The 21,849-nt window shown below is 42.2% G+C and overlaps 1 protein-coding gene across 2 annotated transcripts in view; it reads left to right on the forward strand.

Moving 5' to 3' along the window:
- The window catches only part of PPP1R14C (protein phosphatase 1 regulatory inhibitor subunit 14C), an 84,672-nt gene extending 80,413 nt beyond the window's left edge, over positions 1 to 4,259 (forward strand). For both annotated transcript variants that reach the window (XM_080941766.1, XM_080941767.1), the window contains exon 4: positions 2,691 to 4,259. In XM_080941766.1, the coding sequence (XP_080797892.1) occupies positions 2,691 to 2,765 (75 nt within the window). In that variant the 3' untranslated portion in view covers positions 2,766 to 4,259. The remainder of the gene's footprint in view (positions 1 to 2,690) is intronic.
- Positions 4,260 to 21,849: the final 17,590 nt, after the last annotated feature.

The raw sequence follows: 21,849 nt of genomic DNA on the forward strand, positions 1-21,849 counted from the left end.
AACTACAAGGCGAAATGGCACCTTCTTAATGGTAGGACATAGGAATTATAGAACAGTGCTCAGTCTTTGGTTTCTGGTCCATCAGCCAATCACTAAGACTGGAGATATAGCTCAGTTTCTGGATTCCTTTGCACGAAGCCCTGAGTTTCATCCCAATTCTACATAAATCAAACATGGGTGATTAAATGAATAAAGATCACGAAACTACTTTAGTAAGCCTCCAGAACATTTCTCTGTAAATAAGTTTAGAATAGAACGCAGAAGACTGTATATAGCAGGAACTTATTCTGTGCATTTTAATGCAGGTGTGTGTCGGTACTGATTGGTAACATCAAATGTGATTTTAGTTTTGTTTGTTTGTATGATTCATAGAAGAAAATAAAACCCTGAAGATTCTTTGTATGCCCTAGAGCAAGGAATCTGAAACTTTTGTCCTAGCAGGATCTTCCCACACAATAATTCCTCTTTTATTAGCATAGTATTTTTATTTGTCCTTTGATAATTTCATACATGCAAACAATGTATTTGCCTTAGAAAATTTTGCACAACTCTAGTATGTAGATATTTAAAGCAGAAATACAAACCAAAAAACATCAATGACAATAAATTATATTAAAGACATTTATAAGTTACAAATAAATTTATTTTAAAACAATTCTTTGTTACACAGATAGTGTCTTAGTCAGGTTTCTATTCCTGCACAAAACATCATGACCAAGAAGCAAGTTGGGGAGCAAAAAGTTTATTCAGCTTATACTTCCATATCGCTGTTCATCACCAAAGGAAGTCAGGACTGGAACTCAAGCAGGCCAGGAAGCAGGAGCTGATGCAGAGGCCATGGAGGGATGTTACTTACTGGCTTGCTCCCCCTGGCTTACTCAGCCTGCTTTCTCATAGAACCCAGGTCTACCAGCCCATGGATGGCACCACCCACAATGGGCTGGGCCAGGGATGGCTCCACCCACAATGGGCTGGGCCCTCCCCTCTTGATCACTAGTTGAGAAAATGCCTTATAGCTGGATCTCATGGAGGCATTTCCTCAACTGAGGCTCCTTTCTCTGTGTTAACGACAGCTTGTGTCAAGTTGACACAAAACCAGCCAATACATGTAGTTTTACCATTTATTAAGGCAAGAACAAAAGTTTATGCTAACAACATACTTGTTTATTTTTACATGAAGAGGAAAGCATGGTTAAATATTTGAGACTTCAGGATGAGAAAATTGCGGTATTTTTTTTTTCATAATTGGTTGATGTGACTCCGTGGGTCTCAACCTTCCTATGCTGTGACCCTTTGATGCAGTTCTTCATGCTGTGGTAAAGAACATGAAATTATTTTTGTTGCTGCTTCATATCTGTAATTTTCCTACTATTAAAAATCATAATGTAAATATTTGTGTTTTCCTATGTCTTTAAGCAACTCCTGTAAAAGAGTCATTTGACCCCTGAATGAGGTTGAGTGCCACTGAATTGCTCAATACCACAAATACAGACACTTCATAGAAACAGTACAAAATGAAAGACCGATTTCTAGAGCCGTTTAAAAAAATTTTTTAAAGTTCTGCCCCAATCCCAAGCCAAAATTCATTGGATGATTGACAAATGTGTATGTATGTGTAAAATTAAAGTAAGCAATATTTTTTAAAAGACTCAAAGCTTTTAACATCATACAGGATGTTGATGTAGATCAACAAGGATCTACTAATTTGATACTTCTATGTTGGACAGTAGAAAATATTAAAAGGCATCTTATATACATATATTTGAATCATTTATGTTTCCATGATGTCAGAAAACAAAGGAAGTGCAGTAAAGCCACTCCAGTGCAGTGGTTGACCATTTGAGCTGAGGGTGCTGTTTCTTCATGATCAGCACACATAGCGCAAGGTGTACATGTATATTCTGAGCCAAAGATGCAGTGGTGTCATGTGACCCATCGTGGGCAAGTGCCCTGAGGAATGCTTTGGATTATTATACAAACAAGTCTGCATGCATCTTGGGGGTTGTGTGTGCAAAAACCTTGTACTGTTGACGAATATCTCATGACTGCCACTTTCTGTTGCATGTGACTTTACCCACGTGAGGTCACTGTCTACAGTTTAACCAGCTGGAGAGAACTGGTTGTCAGCATCAGCCTCACTTTGGAGCTTGCCAAAAAGGCACTTTGTCACTTCCTATCCTTGTGCACTCAGCCAGGGTGGGTCCAGCAGTCCGGAACTAAATCCCCTGGGTAGATCTGATACTCGGCTGTGAGAACCTGAGGTCTAGCCTTGCTGATCCGGCTGAGGTCTAGGGATGTCTGCAACCATCTTGGAAATGATAGAATCTTAGAGTCTAAGCTGATACTCCATGGCCAGGATCTACAAGTCATCTATATGTTGTGCATACACACCCTAAGACTGATAAGACTGAGCACGGACGTCAAATATGCCTGGAAAGTCCACATGAAGGACATCTGTGGCTGTCAGTGACCTGGATCTTTCCCTTCAGAGATGAAAGCAAGGAGAAGGCTTGGGCTGTGGAATTTAAGCGTGTTTCTGTTTTTCCTAAAACTCTCTTTCCTATTTTACATTGGAGTTTAACACATACGAGATTCATTAATGTCAGCTGAAATCAGAAACTCTAGACACATTCTCGAGTATGGGATGGAATAATATGGCCTCTTGTACTAATGCCCTTGATGTCTTTTAGGAATTCATCAGAGAGCTGCTCTCCCGGATAAGAGGCATGAGGAAGCTGAGCCCTCCTCAGAAGAAGAGCATATGATTTTTGCAACAGGGTAAAATTCTCTCAGAGATGAAGAAAGAGACCTGGGATTTGGACTCTACAGATACTTTTATTAAAAAAAAAAAAATAACCATAGTTGTCTTTTACAACATTTTTTGGTGTGTATGTGTGTATGTGAGGGGGGGTAGACATTTATTCAAAAGTGTTTCTTCTTTTGTTGTTTTAAAGGATTTTTATTACTGTAATATTTTAATGGCAGAGTTACTACAGCTTGGACTATTGCCCAATCAAGGATATCAAAGCAGATGTATCCACAAGGATGGGCAAGGCCAGGCCATGTTTTCTCTAAGGACTCAGCCGTAATTTAGGATTTTACTATACAGGGAAGATGGTTTCTTTACGGTCAGTTTGGTGAGACATTTTTAAGTTATACATTTGACTTAGACGTCAAAAAATATTTCATGCTTGTATATATCTACAAACACTAAGTTAAAAATAGAGGTGTGAGCTTTGTATCAGGTTTCATGGAATAAACCTATGCTTGTCCTCTGTTAGACATGGTCACAGCACATGTGTTTGCGAAAGGCCTCCAGGCATTCTTCAGACAAATGTGGTCCACCTTCAGCATCCACTTTCTGCACCAAAGCGAAAGAACTCAGTGTGTTCATTATTATAATGCACCATACTACACATGTGTTGAGTTGGTCAAGGGCTTACTTCGTAAATATTATTTCATTGGTTGAGAGGCTTCGCCAGGTCATGTACTTACTGACTCATTGTGGATTGTTTTTTTTTTTTTTTAAGTTTTATAAATTCTTAATTTTAAGAACCAGCCTGATTTATAAAGAAATGCCTACACTTCCTGAACAGAGTTTTACAGTGCAGAAAGAAAGCCCCGTGTAGCAACGGGTCCTCTGCTTTCAACGCAATACGCTGAATTATCTCTGTCCATGAAAGCAGGTCAAGAAGAAACTAACAGATTGAGCCTCTTCCTTCTTAGAAGTAGATTCTGGCCTCTTCTGTTCTGGTACCATCCATCCAGAAGTGTGAACTGAGAATTGAGAAATATAGAGATTAGGAAGCCCCCTCAAGACCTTTGTTGGTTTAGAAGTCTGGCTTCATCTCTGGTTTCTCTCAGTGCTTCATAGTCCTGATTGTGACCTTGATTTCCATGTGGGGAGCTAGGCTCACTACCTATCCTAACCCCACAGCTACATACCAGCTCTTTGAGTAGTTCACATGGGATGTAGGCAGGGTGAAAACTGAGGAAAAGCCCTTCCTTCCAGGAAGCCCCTGCTGCCTCCCCCTGGGAACCCTGCCTGCCATAAGAAGTCTCCAGGTGGCCCTGTCTGAAAACAGGGACCAGGCAATTTATATCAAGGGTGCTTTGAACATATTTTATTTTTTAAGAGAACTATGTTTGTGAATTTTCCGTATACTGGCAAGCTTTTGAAAATGTATTTAATTTTGTAATGTTTACCAATGATTTATTTACAAGCTATTTACTCAAATAAAGGGAGCTGCTTACAAGCCTGTTTGTGTGTATGACAGTAGAACATGCTTGGAGGGGGGGCATGTGGTGTGTTCTCTGCAGATGGGAATCCCAAGCGCCCAATGGAGCTAGCCTCTCATGTTCCAAGTACGTGCAAGCATTTAATCCTGTTGCTTTTCTCGGTGTCTTCATCACAGGACCCAGCCATGTTCTTGGATTAAGAGAGAAACAAGATGAGCAATGTGTGTTGGGCCCTGCTTGCTCCTATTCCAAGTCTCTCCCAGGCTCTGATATATTCATTTCCATAACCCCCCCCCCCTTTCCCACTGCAGAGAAACATGAGACTTGAAGCTCATAAAGCTTTCCAGGTATTAATGGAATCCCATGTATGTTAACAGTCAGGAAAATGGGATAGGTGCAGGATAACTGCCAGGATGGATCAGCCCAGCTGATGTTCGTCCCGTGAAGCAGGAGTTCGTTTCCCTGCCTTCACATCTCTTACCCCATTTGTGGACACTCTTGACCTTCCTTCCTGCCCTTGCTTCAGTGGCGTCACCAGATTTCCTGGGTGATCCTGCTGGTTGCTAGGCCAAACCTTGGTTCCCATCCTTCCCCAAAACACTGAGCCACCCAGCTTATCTAATACCTTATAAATCTGACCGCGCGGAGCCTCGGTAGATCTCTACCGCCATCTTAGAATGGGCTTTTCCGGGTCCAGTCTTGACTCCCAGTATCAGAATGATCGGGTCGTTCCACTCTTTTCCTAAAAACTGACCCCTGCCTCACTGCTTCGAGTTGTGGTTCTGTCCATTGCCCCTGAATTCTTGGGGTTTCTGAACTGCCCCGTATAGTTTCCTCCTTGTAAAATATCTTACCTGAGCCTAGACCACCCTCTCCACCAGCAGGCTGTGTTGAGTTTCCCAGTCCTCCAGAGGGTTCACGCACAGTGTCGCATGGGCTCCATGACTGCATGCATCTGCAGTGGTATGACTGCTCGCCCACCTCTGGGTCTGTCAGGTTAGGTCCTGGGATCCTCAGTCTGGGAAGCAGAATGTACTGTAGCATCCAGACGTGTGCCTGGCTTATCAGAGAGGTCAGCAAGTGTTGGAAATTCTTCCCTCCAGGTAGGGTATGGTTGTAGGATCTGAGCCCTATACCTGAGAATATAGTTGAATCACACAAGAAGCTTAAAACAGCACCGGCACATAGACGTTCTGCCGTACATCTTGCTCTTTCAAATCACAAAGCTAAAAATATATTTACCTTATGATCCAGCTGACTCACCCCAGGGTATGTACTGAGATCAACACTGTGTACAACAGCTAAGATATGAGTAGCCAACATGTCTGTCAACAGGCAATGAAAAATGAGATCCTGACTTAAGCCGAGAAATGCACATTATATGGAGACAAAGCAGGCACCGGAAGACAAGACCACAAGCTCCCTTGTATGTGCAGGAACTGAAAAAGTCGATCTGACACAATAGGGTTTAGCAACAGTGGTGTGGGTTGGAGTTGGTGGGTGTGTCCTGTAAGTGAGATCAGGCATGTGGTGTAGAAGAAACCCTGTCAGCTGTACAGGAACCGCATATTTAAAAGAGCATATGTGCCTATGTGATATAAATAATCTGTCTTCACTTGTTTGAGAAAAGGAAGCCCAGGATGCCATTAGCGAACTGAATTTGTTTGCTGGGTCACGGTTCATCAACCACCCCCATCACTGTCTGCCCCAGCTGAGCCTTTTCTCCTGCCCTCCTGAGTTGCTGTGGATGGGAAAAACCAGACAGTTTTAACACTTTTAAATCATCCAGGTAACACAACTGCTGGGCACAGTCTCTATTGTCCTAAAGTCATCAGCTATCCCATATCAGAATTCCGGTGGCAGCTCTAGTTGCCCCCAAGCCGTGCATGGTGATGTGTTCCTCTCCCCAAAACCTAACCCCAAAGCTCCCTCTCTATCTCATCCCCTCCTCTTCCTCCTGGGACCCTGAAATCCCACCTTTTTCTTTCACCCAGTAATTAGTTTCTGCTGTCTTTATTGACACAACCAAGAACCAATTAGAGAAACACCTCCACCTACATCAGTTGTCCCAGTAGTCCCTTGACTCTAAAGCCAGAGCCACATGACTAAAGCTCCTTAGTTCTGCTGCTTGTTAGAGCTGAAATATGGCCTCCTTGTTCTATTAAATTATCACCTGGATGTCCTGAACCTTGCTCTGTAGACTGACCATGTACTCAGAGGTCTACATGGCTCTGTCTCCTGAACACTGGAATTAAAGTTATGTATTATTCTACCTGGACTTAAACATTTCTCTATCTAGAACTCACTCTGCACCAGGCTGTCAATGAACTCAGAGATTTCCTTCCCTGTCTCCTGGGATTAAAGGTGTGCACTCCCATGCCCAGGCCTAAGCTTTTCATGGTCACTGTGCCTCAAGATCAGAATCAAAAGCCTGTACTTTCCATTTTGGGGGCTGCAGTTCATTCTAGATTAAAAGTCCAAATGAAAACAATGGCTAAGTAATAATAATACCTAACATGATATAACTATTCCTTGTTTAATGGCAAACACAATAACTATTCCTTGTTCAATGGCAAACACAATAACTCTTCCTTGTTCAATGGCAAACACAATAACTAGATGGGGGAGATCTTGCCCCAAAGCCACCACTCCCTTAATTCCATTTAATATCCTTGAACATGGGATCCAGCTTCATTCCATCTCCTGGTGCCCTTTTGCTCTTTGAACCATACATTTTGTGTTTTTCCTATATAAGCTTGCTGTGCTTGATCAGCACAGTCTTCATGATAGTAAAGCAGAGGATAAAACCTATGCTGGGCTTTCCTGAGACTTCCTTGGTTGATGCAATTAAAATCAATTCCTTTTTCTTAGCCTCAGGCAGACTCTTCAGACAAGGGCAGAAAGCTGCAACATTCTTCACTAAAACATCATAAGAATGATTTCCAGAGTTCAAATCACCCTTAGCACCAGTGTCTTCTATATCCCTCCTGCATGGCCCATTAAGTCCAAATTAAAGCATTCCACAGCTGGCCAAATCCAAAGTCTCCAAATCCACATTTCTCCAAACAAAAATATGGTCAAGTCTATTACAGCAATATTTTACTCCCTGGTACCAATTTCTGTCTTAGTTGGGATTTCCATTCGTCAGAAGAAACACCATGACTAAGGTAACTCTTATAAAGGACAGCATTTAATTGGGAATAACTTACACTTCAGAGATTCAGTGCATTATCTTCAAAGTGGGAATCCTGGCAGTGTCCACCCAGGCATAGCACTACAGAAGGAACTAAAAGTTCTACATCTTTTCTGAAGAGAACCAGAAGACAGCTAAGAGGAGGGGCTCAAAGCCCACTCCCAGACTAGTGTTGGACCCGCATGACCCAACAATCAGGGTGTCCACTCCCACAGAGACAGAGATAGACTGAGACTCCAATGCAATAGGCAAGAAGTTTAATTAATTGCTAAGTCCAGTATACTGGAGTCATTCTGCAAGTGGGACAGAGATGACCCCAAGGTTTCAAAGCACACAATTTTTATACATTTCTGAGGGCAGATTTCAGCAACAATATGGGATGGTGACATCACATTGGTGGGTTACAGTGGTGGAAACCTTTGGATTCATTGGATGAGGGTGTTTAGGCTGATGATGATGTGTATTTGGGTCTTTTCCATGAGACCTTGTGGCTGTCAGCCAGCAATTTCTGTGGGTTTTCGTCCCTGTTTTGTTTCTCAGAATTGGGTGATTAGAACATGAGCTAATTATCACATGCATCAGGACCCTACCTAGGGCTTTCTAGAGAGCCAGGTGGCTATCAGTCCGTATATTCTGTGGTTTTTCTGAGAATTACTCTGGGCCACTGTTTTTGTCAGGCACAGGCAGGATCTCACAGCCTTGGGATAACTGGAAAGTCCCTGAGTCTGACTTCAGACATTTCTGTGTCTTTGGGGCCCCACAGTAGCATACTTGCTCTAGTGAGGCCACACCTATTACAATAAGACCTTAGGTCCTAACAGTGCCACTCCCTGGGCCAAGCATATTCAAACCCCCACACTCATTAAACAAACAAACTAAAACAACAACATGAACATGGTGTACAATTCAGAGTGACAAATACAAGAAAAGTCTATGTATTGTCATTGTGCCCTGGACAAATAATTGAGGAGCAGAAGAGGAGCAATGCTCTGTCTTAATGAAGTCCAGTTTTATACATTCTTTTACTGTTTTGTGGTCATGCAAAATGACAACACTATATTGCATTATGCCTTTGCCGGGAATTTTAATTCCATTAAACACTGTATACCTTCTAAGATGAAATACATTCTTAATTGCTCTTTCTTTACGACTGTTTTTATCACAACTCTCATATGATTCAAGCTGGTGTTCCTTAGTTTGTGGATTTTATCCAGAGAAAACCTTGAAGCTATTTTTTTTTTTTTTTTTTTTTTTTTTTTTTTTTTTTTTTGCTATGAGATAGAGCAAATAGTCACTTATTCCGTGCCAGGAACAGAAACCAACCTGGCTTAGGTTCAAGCTCAGCCTCCCACGATGAGTGATCATGAATGACTCACGCAGGGTGGTGTGGACAAGACGAAGCCACATTTCTAATGCTTGCCAGAGCCTGAAGGCAGAAAACAAGAACTGAAATCCTCATTTTGTTGCCAGGAACAAAATTCAGACAGTGCTCACTCAACGAGGATCATCCAAGGAAAGCCAGACAGAAGAAATGTGGGGGCTTTAAGCTCATAATCACTGATCTAAACTCTCTTGGATACTCACTTCATGACTAAGAGGCAAATTAGTTTTCCATTGACAGAGTAATGGGGGGGGGTAGTCCTTGGGGATTATTCATTGGTAATTGGGAAAGTAATTTCTGCTACAGAGTGGAAATGGTATGTTATAGTTGACCTGCTAGATGCTTGTATTGAGCTGCCTGAGTCTGGATGTCTCTCTGTTTGTCCATCCAAGGCTTTATGGGTGCTTTTTAAGGACCTTGCAGTACACAGGGATGTCTCCATAAGGAAGCAGGCTTACTCTGTTATGCTTTATTTGGGTTTTAAGATAACCCTGCCATAGTCCACATCTTCCTCCACTACCTCATCTTGATTTTTGGCTCTGAGGCCAAGATATAGCGGCACAGCTCTTCAAAGGAAGAATCCACAAGGTGACAGGCATCAGCAATTAGTTGCACACCAGATACAAATACCCAGAAGAGGTTTCAGTATTGGCAAGGAGACCTGTGTGCATCACTGGGCCCTATCCAAGTCTGCACAATCAGCATTCACTCTCCTGACTAAGGCACAGGTATAGACTCGTGCTGTGGGTCTTTAGCATTCATCACTTCTTATTGAGGGAGATGTCCGGATGTGAGGGCTGTGAGAGACTCATAGAGAGCTGGGAAGGGGAGACATTCAACTGTTGCCTGGATGTCATTAGACTTCTTTCACAATAACTCTTCTACAGCTGCATGGTGTGAGCAGGACCATGCCCACATTTCGGACTAAGCTGCCCAGTGATGGAGAAGGGGAGGGTACCAATCAGACATAATTTTGGAAGGCTATTAAACATAACATTCAGGGTCTGGAGAGATGGTTTAGTATACTGATCTCACAAAGGACCCTGCTTCAACCCCCCAGTACCCACATGAAGATGGCTCACAACCTCATAGCTGCAGCTCAAGCCTTCTTGGATGCTTTCTCTTAATCTCTGTGAGTACCTGCACTCACAGGCACATACCCACACATATACACATAATTAAAATAATAAAAATGGATCTTTAAAAGAATATTATATGCAATACCATTTAACCCATAAGTTCCACTTCCACAAATATGCCTAAGGTGTGTGTGTGTGTGTGTGTGTGTGTGTGTGTGTACATATGCATATATAAGTTGCCCTTTCACTCTTAGCTCTGAACAACCCCATGTAGCATATATATATTCATAGTATATACATATTTATATTTATTATGAATGGGGAACAAGCTATGCTCAGCAGGAGAGAATTATGTAGAATCAGCTTCAAGTCTGACGAGGAGGGAATAAGAAATTTCAGGAGAAGATTCAACAAGAAACAAAATTTGAAAATATGACACTTTTGTCAAAAGTCACAGAGTTAATGAGCAGTGTACTATTGGCCCGTGCATGAAACACACATGTGCATGCTAACAGTGGCCATCAAGGACTATGCAAGCATATGGCCCCCTACCCCTTTGCTCATGTTACACACTTCTAGTGAGCCCTGCAGAGTAGGAGTAAGCAGAAGGTTTGCTCAGCAGAGTCCTCCCCCGCTCCACAGGGGATTTGAAGATTTAGGGCTGGGTCGAGAGTGCTCCCATCAGTGGTTTTGTATTTTATTCAAAATGAACTGAAACACGGTCAGAGAGAACATTTCAAGGGTGAGGTTTCTGTGAATAACCTCTACACAACATCTCTGGCCTTTGCCTGTTCTCCTGTCCAGCAAACACGGAGACTATGTAAGGCATCCAACTCTAAGGCAGCTGTTTCCATTTGAGACAACTGTCTTACCAAAGCCTGCCATCGAGCGTTTACTGTGCCAGCGGCCGTGAACTTAGATGCCTAGTCCACAGAAGCCCATCGTCAAATTCCTGCTGTTGGTATTCTCACTAAGGTAGATAAAAACAACCCTCCCTTATCTCATGTCATCCTTGAGGCCTCACTGCCAAGAACCCTCTCCACGGTAACCAAGCCCGAATACTTTCAAGTCTGTTATATAAAGAGACACAGTATTTGCATATAATTAGTACACATCCTCCTGAGTAAGGTTGATCAGATCATCTCTCAATAATTACAGTTGCTAACAATGGAAATGCTGTGTAATTCTGTATTATAATGTATTACTTAAAGAATGATGCCAAAATATTTATTCATATCCACTTTAAAAGCCAATTTTTAAAAAGCTATTGTGACCCCACAGTTGGTTGGCTCTGTGGTGGTGGTAGAGCCCACAGATGTGAAAAAGCCACCCTCATGCTGAGGTCACATGATTGGCAGGTGACAGAGCTTTGATTCCAAGACTGATAACTGAGTTACTTAGCTAATTCTACTAAACTGAGTATTAGCTTGTGGTGATGGTTGGAGCTTAGAAAGTACTGGCAGCCCACTCCACTGAGACTCTGGAATTTTCCTCATGACTGCACTACTGACCAGCCTCCAGCTGCTGCCTCTGACCAATGTGGGATGAGGTTAGTTAAACACATGCTGCTAGCCTAGGGGTGGGAGGGATCTAAATTCAAAATCTGATGAACAGTAAATGACCATCACATAATGTTTTAAAAAACTGGGAAAATCAGAGGTTGTTCTGTCGTAAACCAGAGTCTGCCCATGTAAGTATATATATTTACATGTAAATATGTGTATACATACAAATACACATACACATATAGGTTGTATACATATACGTCATATAAAAACACATATAAACCATATGTATATATACATATACACACCATATATATACACACCCATGTACATAATTCTCATATATATCATACCCATATACATCATATACATATATACACATTTACACATACACATACATCATATACCTATACCTATACATATACACATATATAGATCATATACACTTATACATACATCATATACATACACATATAAATATACATATCATATATATACCCATATATATCATATGCATACACATATGCATATACATATACACATCATATACACATACCTATATCCATATACATCATACCCATATACATCATATACATATATATACATATACACATACATCATATACCTATACATATACATATAGATCATATACACTTACACATACATCATACACATAAATATACATATCATAGATATATCCATATCTATCATACCCATATGCATATACATATACACATCATATACACACATGTACATAATTCTCATATACATCATACCCATATATATCATATGCATATATCTATACATATACACATACATCATATACCTATACATATACATATAGATCATGTACACTTACACATACACATACATCATACACATAAATATACATATCATAGATATGCCCATATATATCATACTCATATGCATACACATATGCATATACATATACTCATCATATATACACATGTACATAATTCTCATATACATCATACCCATATATATCATATGCATATATATATATACACATACATCATATACCTATACATATACATATAGATCATATACACTTACACATACACATACATCATACACATGCACATATAAATATACATATCATAGATATGCCCATATATATCATACTCATATGCATACACATATATGTATACACATCATATACATATATTTAGGCACACATAAAGAACTCTTCCACTCCTCTGTAGGTGGAAGAGCTTGCACATAGTCACATAGAATATTCTCACTCATTTTCAACTTCGTAAGTAATAACCAGTGCCCTAAAGCATTTATGTTTCTCTTCTCCAGGTTCCGTGTCCATTACTTACTTGATACTGCTTAGCAATAGGCATTAAATCAGGGGATCCCAGTGAGGTTGACATCTCAATTTATATCTGCTAGGCATAAGCTGTACCCTAAGAAGCAGGAATGGAGTGCCTGTCCCCCAAGGACAAGGGACTCTACTCCCAGATTCACTAAGTCCGAAACTTTATAGTTAGATAGAAGGTAAACACAAACAAAATTTTAATATATCTTAAATATATATATATATATATAATACACTCTACATTATATATTATATATTTATATTATAAAATACATATTTATATTAAGTTTACATTTGTATATAAATAAAATGTATATATAAATACTTACACACATATGTCTGTGTACAGCACTTCATTCCTTCTTTTAAGTATGGTAATGTGTTCATTTTATTTTTCCTTCTAGCAGTCATGGTTGGTCAGGGTGGAGGCAGTTGGTGAGCAAGAATCTTAAATCATAATCAGAAAAAGTAGAGATGGGCAAACAGCCACCCCATCGAACATTCAAAGGACAAGAGATCAATCTAATGAGCACACATGTTCCCAGAGCATTTCTGGGGCCACCGTATTTAGATCAAGGACAAGGTTAGAGATAATCATCTTTAATTAAACCTGCAGTCAGTCCCTGTTGGGCTTTGTGCTGTGTTTACCTTTGAAATCTCGGGCTCCAATTAGCAGCATCCTTCCTCCTGGCAGTTTCTTTCCCTCTCGTGGAGATCATTTTCTGCCCTGACACACCTCTTTGTTGGGAGCCCTTCTGAGGGCTGTTCTGGAAGAGGCTCCACCTTTCACCTAGAAGAATAGAAACAGAAAAGGTGTCCCAGGAGAAGCAGCAGCAGCTTCTCAATGAAGGATCTTCTTATGAGCCCTTCCTGAAGTAACTAGAAAACACCAGTAATTCTTACAAACATCTTTGGCCTCCAATAACCACTTAAATGTCAGCAGGAAAAATGGAGCAACTTTCCTCTAGTCAACATAGTAAACCCCCAACCTTCAGTTTTTCGAAATTAAAAATCAGAGTCACTGCAGAGTGGTGTGTGTGTGTGTGTGTGTGTGTGTGTGTGTGTGTGTGTGTGTGTGTGTGTGTGTGTGTGTAAACTGTGGACAATCTCAGATTCCCTTCCTCAGTTCTAGAGGTAAGCGTCATGGTATGGCCAGGCTCTGGTGCTATCCCAAGCTAATCCAATGAGATCTGAGGAGTCCCGACTTCACATTTCTATCACCATGAACTCCACCTGACCTTCAGTCCTAGGACTGTACTCTCTTAAACCATGAGCCAAAACAAAGCCCCCATTCCTCAGGTTGTTTCTCTCAGGAATCTTCTCAGTAATACAACTCTACTATTTGTCTGCTTGACATGCCATTAGGAAATAGAACACCATGGGGATAATGATCGCTGTCTTTTAATCCTCTTTCACATAGGTAACTACTGGCCCAGAGTGTCTGTTTATTTTATCTCTGCATGTCTTTTTGATTTTTCTATCTGTGCAAGGTCCACATGTACAGAACAAAAACTTCCTCCCATGGCGTCAGACTTTAGTGATCAATCAACAGCTTGCTTTTTCAATGGGGATATTCAAGTGTCAGTAATTATGACCTTTTCATTTATTCTAAAGGGTATGTTCTCTTTCTCCTGCATGGGTGTCCCAGACTTGAAGTGACTCAGAGCATCTCACTAATGGCCTCCTAGGCTCTCATCTGCTCACAGAAGTGCATCTCAGCTTTAGGCAGTACTTCTCAAACTTCCTGATCCTGGGACCCCAGAGACATTGCTGAAAATACAGACCTTTAGGCTCACCTAGTATCAAATATCCCCAGAAGCATCTGAGAGTGACAGTCCACACAGGGAGACTTTGGATATTCAAGAACACATTTGTTATTAATGACTAGGTCATACATGTTTCACTCTTAGCAAGTCATGTGTGGGCCCTGTCACTGCCTCTCCCTCACCTCCACAGACGTGTAAAGAGATAAAAGTCATCTCAACTCAAGAGTTACACCAGAGAAGCCCTACTGTAGACCCAGCTCTTGGCCAGGTGTTCTGGGGTGGTAACAGGTACAGGTGTCTCTTGCCTGTTCCTTTTCGGCTCCACCACGAGGACTGCATATTGTATCACTTCTGCTGCATCACGCCACGTAAACTTATCTAGGTAAGATGTGTGCTCACTGTGCGGTGACTGTTGATAAAATCGGGGGAGGCAGGGTACCTAGACAGAGCTGGCCTGTGGGTGAGTGTCTTGATTATTAACTGAGGTGGGAAGACCTAACCGTTATCAGGGTCATCATGCTCTGAGTTTGGTCCTGGACTGGGAAGCAGTGGGAAAAGTGAACTTAGTGCTGGCATGCATACTGCCTTAGTCACTGTCCTATGGCTAGAATGAGACACCATGGCCAAGGCAACTCTTATGAAAGAAAGCATTTGATTGAGGGCTTGCTTACCATCCCAGAGGCGTACTCCACTATCATCATTACAAGTACCATGGAGGCACACAGGATGCTAGGGCAATATGTGAGAGCTACTTCCTGGTCCACAAGCCAAGATAAAGACTGAGCTCACCATGGGCTTTTGAAACCTCAAAGCTCACCCCAGTGACGCATTTCCTTCAACAAGAGCACTTCTAGCCCTTCTAATTCTTTCAAATAGTGCAACTTCTTCCTCATGATGAAGCATGCAAATAGAAGAGCCTGTGGGGGCCATTTTTATTCAAACCACCACAGGTACATTCTTTGCTCTCAGTTCCACAACGAACTCCTTCTCTCATAAGTTGTTTGTGTCAGGGTATTCTGTCACAGTGACAGAAATGAAACAAAAATGGAACTGTAACTGTTGACAACAGTTTCAGCCCTCTCAGTTTCATTTGTCACTATGGTGACAAATGTGATGGGCATTGCTCCCGGAACTCTTCAGCATAAGCTGGATTGTGAGCAAGCTACACAAGATGGCCCGAGGGCTGCTGTCTAGAGACTGGTGAAGAAGTTATGCTGAGAAGCACATGGTACTAAGCAAGAAAGGTGGCCGGCAGGCTCAGCAACATCAGCAGCAGCGGTCTCAGAGATGTTCACATAAGGGAGGTAATGGGAATCTGTCTCAGAGCATGTATCTAGAACGTACGATTTCTTCACTCATTCTTATCCCCTGCATACATACACACGTTCCTCTCTTGCAGTGAATGTTCTGTGCACAGAATGATATCTGAACAGGGTCTTTTTGCCTAGATGTTGTAGGCATATGATGCTGAGTACACGTGTGTCACATGTAGGATGCTCTGTGTAAGCAATGGTACGCATATGGGGCTCGTAGGTACAATATGCTATGATCCCCTTGGCACTGTGTGATTGGACCTTCCCTCTACCTTATTTACCATGTCCATTGTTGTGATAAGGCGCCGTGATAAATACAACTTATAAAAGACACATTTAGTTTGGATGCTCATGGTTCCAGAGAGTCCATGATCATCATGGTGAGGAGCACGGCAGTAGAGAGGTAGGCATGGTTCATTCTCTCTCTGCCTCCTGCTTGTGGGTCAGACATAAGTTCTCAGCTACTGCTCCAGTTGTCTGTCTTCCTCTGTCTGTCTTCTGTTATCTTTGTCTGGGGGCAGTGGCAGCCCAGAAGGACAATGGATTTATTGATGGGGATCCCAAATTCAGCATGGTGTGTATTTCCTCTATCTGAAATTGAGTAGCATCTTTTTATTGTCTGACTTGGAGAGCAATTCTGCAAACCCAGAGTTAACAAAGAAATGATTGATTGTTCTCTGTAAAATGCACACCTTCGGCATTTGATAAGTGACATTAGGTTAGCACTTAACTGTTTAGAAAGTATTCTGACCTCTGCCACCTGCTGTTCACATTGACTCCATGTAGATGAGGCAGAAAATTATCTTTTAAAAATGTTTCTGCTGTGACTTTATAGATGGGGAGTTAAGCTTTCAGAAGTGTCTGAAAAGGGTTTCAGGCCTTCCAGAATTTTATTAGTTTTAAATGTTTTTTTTTACCTTTTTAAATTTCATATTTTCAATATATTTTGGCCATATTCTCCCTCACCCTCACAGTGACTCCCAGATTCTCCCCGCCTCCCTACCTACCCAGGTTTGTTATTCAGCTCCAGAAGGAGAAAGAAGGGAGACAGAGGATGAGGAAGGGGGAAGGGAAGGAGTGAGGGAAGGATAGAAGGAGGGAAGGAGCAGAGAGAGAGGGAGCGAGGGAGTTCAGTGTCACTTCACTGAAGAAAACTGATCTTTCCTCTCCCAGGAACATTGGTTGTGAGTAGCTTCTTCATGAGAAGTGAGACTTCATGTCTATTTCTCTCCTATGCTGGCATTTTCTTTCTTCTGTGTGCCGTCACAGACTCTGAAACATCGTATGTGCATCAGCCCTGTTGTATGTGGAAAATGTTTCCTTGAAGTGAACCACCACCTTGAACCGTTACAGTCTTTTGGGCTCTCTTACGTCCATCCCTGAGCCCTTAGGGGACAGGTGTGATGTATACATCCCATCTCTCGGGCTCTGCATGTTGACCAGTTGATGTTCTCTGCATTAATAACCTAATGCAAGAAGAAGCATCGCTGATGAGAACCGAGCAATGCGTTCCTCTATAGTTCTGATTGGAACCCCTTCCAGAAATTTCTGAGCTCTTCTTCTGACATTTGTTCCATGGGCTCAGCAGAATATCATGGATAGAGAAGAAGGAAACCTTTCATGTCTGTGCATATGAGTTGAGACTGTATGAGACTCATGACCCAGAAACATCTGGGATGGTGGAAAAATATAAAATTTCCCCAACTAGAAGTTGTCTCATCTCTCCTTGAGGCTGAAATTAAATGGTGGATAATTAATAGTCCCAAGGTCTCTGGTTGAAAATCGTTTGCCAAGAAGTAACTGTCTGACTAAAGTCACTCTTGCCATTAGCTGAGGAACAAGCCAGACTGCACGGTTCACTGAAGGCAAGTGCTGAGTGACGTTGGCAATATCTCCCAGAACAACTGTTCTATGTCCCTGGTGCCTCTAGAGACATCTGCCTGCCCTGTCATCTTCTTCCTTCAGGCATGATCAAGAAGTTTACCTTTCCATAAAACCGTTCACAAGGAACTCTGTGCTGCTAATAGGTTCTGAAAGAACTGGGTTCCGGTCACTGCCAGGCACAGAGACATTTATTTGGTCGCCAGCAGAACAGAAATGGAGAACATGGGAGGTGATCTATGGGTCAATCGAGAGCCTTCGTTGCATGATGAAGTGTGCTGAAATCCCACTGTCAGCTAAGGATGGACTAAAGGCCAGGCCAGCACTGAGTACTTCCCATGCTTGACTTTTTAGTCCTGGTGACATTCCTGTGAGGTTAGGAAGCACTACTCTGATCCTATACAACTATGTGATCCTTAAGGTCATTAAGAAAGTTCCTCTTACAATCCAGATGAAATATATGAAGCAAGTGGTCTGACTGTGTGTGTGTGTGTGTGTGTGTGTGTGTGTGTGTGTGTGTGTGTTTGTAATTGCTTAAAGGCTGTGGCTCAACTATTTAACAATAACTGTCTTCCAATATAAATCCCTAGATACCAATGGTTGTCTGGTCCACGAGGTTGGATATCTCAGCTGGTCTTCAGTACATGCCAGAATCCCATAGCAGTGGGCTCTACTATCAGTGAAGGGATTAACTTGCTGGTGAGAACAAGAGCAAGCATCAAAGAGTAAGGACTTTCTGGGTCTTTTATCAAGGCTGCCATCAGAAAGGATGGCCCAGATTTAAGGTGTACCTTGCCACCTCAAATGATCCAGGCTTAGGGTATCTTCCCATTTGCAAATGATTCAATCAATAAAAAATGCCTCATAGGTGGGCCGAGCAGCACGGGTTTTAGTTAGTATCCTATGTAGTCAAATTCTCAGACAAGAAGAGCCATTGCACACATCGGGAATATAGTGTAATGGGAGATACAAAATACCAACAGGAATTGTGTCTTGGCATGACAAGACAAGAACTGTGTGATCAGGGCCATACGATAGCGAGATGCTGGCTAGAGTCCTGAGGAAGCAGGATGGATGCTCACAAAGTATTTACAGAACAGAGATTTTTTTATGGAGCTGTGCCTCTGGTACCCTGGGGTGTGAAAAATGTATAGACTTTGCTAGGGTCTAGGATATACACATATTTGGTTAAGGATTTATTCATGGGCCTCCTCCAAACAGCTGAGGAACTGAATGGAACAAAAAGCTTGACTGACCTAGGATTAAGAGAGACATCCTCTTTTCTGACTACTTTAAACTAGGGCCCCAGATTTATCCTATTCTTGGACTACAACTAAAACATCTGCCCTCTTTGGTACCCAGTTGTTGGTTTACCCTGCAGATCATGGGTCTTGATCATTGCATGGACCAGTTCCTTATAAGTCTTTGTATGTTTTCACACAGACATAGACCTCATAATGTAGTCATGTCTTGACACACTATGTTCTAATTCCTCCGAATCGCCTATCAAAGAATCTTCTTGCTTCCTGTTCAATCATGTCAAGTCTCTGACTTGCTGAGATGTAAGCTCCAGATATGCAGCACTAAGTCTTCCTATTTACTCCTGTGCCCTTAGCATCTGCTTGCAGAGTAGGCAGGACACAAAGCTATGGAAAGACTGACCAACACAAGAAACTGGAGGCTGCAGGGAGTCAGCCAAATAGAGGTATGAGAGGTGATGGTGTTGCAAGCTGGAGAATGAGTGGGTACGTTTATCAGGGCTGTATCCTGCAGGGAATGTGGTTCTTCCAGATATAGTGATATAGACCCAGCCAATATAGACCTCTATGGCAGTGGGAGCAGAGACAAGTGGAGGGTTTGGAAGCCCTGTGAGTACGTAGGGTAAATGACCACACCAGGACCAACTATCAGGAGGCAAGTTAACTTTACTTTGGGTGATTCAAGGTTTATAAGTTTAGGGGGACTGAGGGTAGAAACATTCAGGATAGGGGGAAAAGGTCATCGGTTGAGGGCTTAGGGCACCAAAATCCTCATTGGCATGGAGAAGCATTTCAGGAATCTCAAGTGCTAGATGAACAGATTCTTATTAGAATAAAGGAGATTGATCCTGAAATTTAACTAATACTATTGGACATTTCTCAGGTAGAGGTGGGAGGGGCATAGAATACTCCAAATAAAGTCAGAGAAGGAAAAGCCCCACTAACAAAGGGAGTCTCTCATTACACACTGAGCCAGAAGCCGTCTGGTCAACGGTGGACCTTATCCGCATTTAGCAGAGTTTTCCCACAGGGGGAAAAAAAACAGGGAAGAGACGGGTCCTAATAATGGATTGGTCAGGAATGGCTTCATTTGTATGCTAAGTGACCAAGATCATGTTCTGAAGGAACAAGGGCCACAGAATGATTCTGGCCCATTGTGCAAGCTGACCTGGGCTAAGATGTCTCACTCTGGGAGATCAAGGAACAAAATATACACATGGTGCCTCTGAGAACTCCATAGAGAATGTCGTGTACTGTGTGGGGGCAACACATTGATACTTGGAAGGTTGATATGTTGGGGAGGGGCTAAATGTGTCTGTGGGATAGATCAGGCATCACCATTGCTGCACAGATAGCTCCATGTCCTTCTGCAGCAAAGATGGCAGCTATCAGAATGTGAAAAATGAATGACAGCCTCGGAGTTCAGAAGCCTTCCCAGAATACCTGAGTCCTGCCTTGGCAACATCAATGTAAGTCCAGGAAGGGTTTCTGGGAGGGACTGACAGGTATACAGGAAGAAAATCCCAGTGCCTCATGTGTCCCAAATGTAAGTATCTTGACTCATTCAGCCACTGTCTTCCATTGCTAGCTGCATGCTTATCCTCATTCATAACATGCAGAACAGTCACATGATCTTGTGTGTGGTCAATATATAATTCTATGGCAGGAAAGTGCTGCGATCTGCAGTATCTGTTGAATCTGAGAATAGATTACGTTTCTGTCTTAGGATCATTCAGATAAATGAATAATGTTGATGAAATGCATTAACTATTACGAAGGAAATATTATGGGTCACATAACTACTATTAAGGAGTCTACCAAAGCGCAATTTGTTCTGAGAAATGCTTCGAATTTTTTTGAAGATCAGTAGGGGAAATGTCAGGGTTGCTTTCCTGGCAGGGTAGAAGGCAGAAGATTCATGGATCGAGAGAACCAGCAAGCCCTGTACCAACTTCAGAGTAGAGGGCTCTGCCTCTCCACAACACTCAAAGGATCAGAAAGCGCCATGGCCAATATTGCTTCCAGAAATATATCATCCCAGCTAATTTAGAGATCAAAAGTTCCTTCCTAATCTATTGGCTACAAACCCACCTGCAAGCCCTGCCTTCCTCTCCACTAACTCACTTAGACTTAGAAGAAGAATGGAGTAGATTAAAGAGTCCTGGTAGTATCTGTGGTGAGTGTCTTCTGTAATGAAACCGAATCCGAATAGCCCTCTGTTCAGTGTATGTACTAAAAATCAGGATTGAGCCTTGGCAAGAGACAATCTTTACTGCTTTCCTGGTTTTGAACTTAAATGACATAACATACTCACCTAGAAAAGTCTGAACATGTCCCTTCTTCCCCACCCCGGGCTGTGCTTAGAGCCACTGCAATTTGGAAGGATCAGTTGCTAGCCCAAGAGCATTGCTCACCACAACTACCTCACCAGGCTGATGACACAGGATCAGGTAGGCTAGGCCTGTCCGTTCTCTCCTCTTTCTTCCTCTGAAAGCCATTAAACAGTTGGTGGCCACTCCTGATGAAATTTAGGTTCCCAAATTCCCAAGGAGAGGGTTCTGGAATCCCTCTCCTCACGTTATCAATGTGCCAAGGGGGCAGGTTCTTCCACACATAGGCTTTCTGAAGCTAGTATCCAGCCTCTCGATTCATGAACCTGTTGGCACTGTGTCTCCTCCCCACTCCCCGACTACCAGCCACCAAGTTGACTCACTTCTGTGGGGTGTGGGTGGCGGCATACCCAGAGGTAGAATCCTTTCTGGTTAGACTAGTTAAAACTGTTGCTTATAGGAAGTTGATAAGTATATCATAGGAACACAAAGTTAATGAAAATTGTACCAGGCAGTATTACACTTGTGACACTTTTTCTTCTTTCTCATTTCCCTTCCTCT

Source organism: Micromys minutus (genome assembly GCF_963924665.1).
Source record: "Micromys minutus genome assembly, chromosome: 30".
NCBI lineage: Eukaryota > Metazoa > Chordata > Mammalia > Rodentia > Muridae > Micromys > Micromys minutus.